We start from the raw sequence: 2,935 nt of genomic DNA, 5'->3' as shown, positions 1-2,935 counted from the left end.
TCCGCGCCAACCCTACTGGCAAGATTTCGTCCGTCTAACCCACAGCTCTCAATACTCCGCAGTAGGGTATCCTAAATGCTGTACCTCCCTGTACTAAGGCATAGCTTGGAATGACATGGGCGCCCCAGTCAGAGTAAACTAAGAGCTACGAAACAAACTTTATTGGAATATATTGAGCCTCCCTACATCCACCGTACCCGTGGAGGTTTATGGAAGTTATTGAGATAGTACTACCTTATAGATGGATTGTCACTCAGCGGTGTCCCATATTGTGTCAGTAACAAATCTTCCCTCTCGATGTCCGTATCTAGCGCTTACGCTACGCAGCTGAATTGGTCATTGGTAGTATTACGTCGGTGATCATTTCTACTGCAATGTGAGTCTTTCATGTATCTTCTCAGTTGTTCCTTTTTTTACTCGATTTCTATTATGGAGTGCTATTCCGTTGACTGCAATTCAGTTGTAGATTTGGAAAATAGTCAAATTGTTACGCTTTCTAACGACAAGATCAGAGTGACCATTGCAGAGTACGGACTCTACATTCTCAGTCTCGAGACTCCTGATCGTGATGGGAAGTTTTCTGCGGTCAATCTTAACTACGACCATGATTGGACGAAGTACCTTCACGACACTCTCTACCTGTGCTGTGGTGTAGGAAGGTAAGTGTCACTTTTCAGTGCTAAGTGTTGCCAATGGTATCATGTTTTGCAGGTATGCTAATAGGATTCTGAATGGCCGTATGACAGTTGATGGTAAGGAGTATCAGTTGACCGTCAATGACGGGGACCATTGTCTCCATGGTGGTATCGATGGTTTCAACAAGAAGGTTTGGAAGCACACGGATTCTTACCGTGATGGTGAGTTCGATTTTACTCGTCTTATATCCCCAAGTATTCGTTTGTTGTTCAGAAAAATCGGCTTCCGCGACTTTCGCGATGCGTTCCGAAGATGGCGACCAAGGTTTCCCCGGCAATTTGGATGTCACTGTTGTTTTCACAATCACCGGTAGCAAGTTGACGATGGAGTACTATGCCACTACTGATGCTACTACTGTTATCAATCTGACACATCATACTTACTTCAACCTCAACAACGACCATTCACAGACTATACGCGACCACGAGTTATGTCTACCAAATGGTCACCAATTCGTGAAGGTTGAGAACAATGGTATCCCCATTGCTGGTGCTCCATCTGATGTTAAGGGTAAGTTGATTCCTCAAGGTCTGTCTGCTTTCGATGTTGTGTGGAATGTTCGATTTCGGTGTTGTGTTGGATCATTTGATGTTGTTGATTTTGTGTCGGTCGTACTACATTTTTGATTTTCTTTTTGTTCGTTGGAGAATTCGAAGCCCGAGAAAAGAAATTAATATCGTTTACTCACCTGACGTTGCTGAATCAACAGGCTAGCAATGGATTTGCTCTGCTCAGGTACTGCTTTCGATTTCACCTCTCCGAGGATTATCGGTGATGCTCTTTCCGAGAAAGACCAGCAGTTGACTGAGATGGATGGAATTGATCACAACATCGTCATTTCCGGCGAGGCTAAGGAGATGAGGACGGTTGGCAGTTTATACTGTGCCGCCACTGGTCGTCGTGTGGATATTACCTCTAACGAGCCTGGTATTCAGCTGTACACTGGAAACCATCTGCCCATGGAGAACAATGGTGTTGCCATCGAGACGCAGCACTATCCCAACTCGCCCAACCGTCCTGATTTCCCGTCGACTCTTCTCAGACCAGATGAGAAATATTACTCCAAGACAGTATATGAATTCAGTGTGGTTGCGTGATTGAACTTTATGATAAAGCAGGAGATATTTGCTGTTACCTTCGCTGTTTAGATGTTTATTTTTTGGTGGAATGCTAATTTCTCTTGAATGTTGGTTCTGTTGAGTAGTGAATTAATACGGTGATGACTATGTTGGATCATCTAACTTTTGTTTCTTGCACCGGTGGCTCTGTAGTATTGACGGGTTCGTGTCAACTAAGGAATTGCGAGGTAGTCTGGCACGATTAGCGGTGGCCATTGGTGATATAGGTGAGACAAAATGATCAAGAAACGGAAAATACTCCACTTCTTCTTGCTTCTCTCTGGCAAGTATCTCGAACCTCAATGAATCCATAATTCCTTCGAGTCTAGTATCTTTACCTTCACTTCGCTCAAGCTCTACCTTCGCAGACTGCACGCTAGAAATTTTTGTTCATTGCTGACTGAACACAGATAGTCTCTCTCCAGGTCGATGTATTGGGATTCGCCATTCGTGAAGAGGGAGAGATGTTCTTGATAAAACGACGTCCTTGGGTGAAGGACGCTAGATTAGGGCAACACGAATCTCACTATGGTTAGACTTCCCAGTCAACCGTCAGCCAGCCATCGAAGTCCAGTATCCACATCCTGCCATTTTGCTTCCAGTTGTTGGTGGGAAGCTGTGACCACCTGGAGAATACGAGGCTGCATCAGGCCCGCTGGAATAGTCTAGCCACAGTTGAGATCCCTTCTCCGCGAGCGTCATGGCCAGTAACGGGACTGCTCGTCACGTTTGCCTCGACGGTGCAGCACCGAACGTATACTCACAAGACGTGACTGGCTCTCCAGCTGTGGTCTGATGAACGAAAGAAATATCCTTTCACCGAGATTCTGACATGCTCTCCGTGGATGAAGCTGCATTCGTTTGTTGAGGAGTGAAATGCATATGTTGTTGTTATAGTAGTTGTTGCTCCCATTATGAGCGAATCCGCTGCTGTGAGTGGATAGGCATCTTTAAGACCCATCACCAGTCCGGAGGCCCTTCCTTCCACTTCAAATGAACGCCCCTCGCTGCCTCTCCTATTTTCCAACGAGGATGCCACTATCAGGCTCAGCCAGTAGATAGCGAGTGTCTTGCTGCCGGACCTAACGATCCTATTGAAGGGCACTTCAGGCAAGACATGC

General features: G+C 45.8%; 1 protein-coding gene across 1 annotated transcript; it reads left to right on the top strand.

Annotated features, from left to right (window-relative positions):
- Positions 1-429: 429 nt before the first annotated feature.
- On the top strand, positions 430-1,793 carry Pmar_PMAR014285 (Aldose 1-epimerase, putative; the record flags this gene model as incomplete). Its single annotated transcript, XM_002777449.1, has 4 exons — positions 430-659; positions 712-857; positions 910-1,206; positions 1,432-1,793. 4 exons carry the CDS (start codon positions 430-432, stop codon positions 1,791-1,793), a joined length of 1,035 nt encoding a protein of 344 aa, XP_002777495.1.
- Between the last annotated feature and the right edge of the window lie 1,142 nt (positions 1,794-2,935).

The sequence above is a fragment of the Perkinsus marinus genome, assembly GCF_000006405.1.
Source record: "Perkinsus marinus ATCC 50983 genomic scaffold scf_1104296951734, whole genome shotgun sequence".
Classification (NCBI taxonomy): domain Eukaryota; phylum Perkinsozoa; order Perkinsida; family Perkinsidae; genus Perkinsus; species Perkinsus marinus.
The sequence above is the reverse complement of the archived record's forward strand: the minus strand, read 5'-3'. Positions and strand labels throughout refer to the sequence as shown.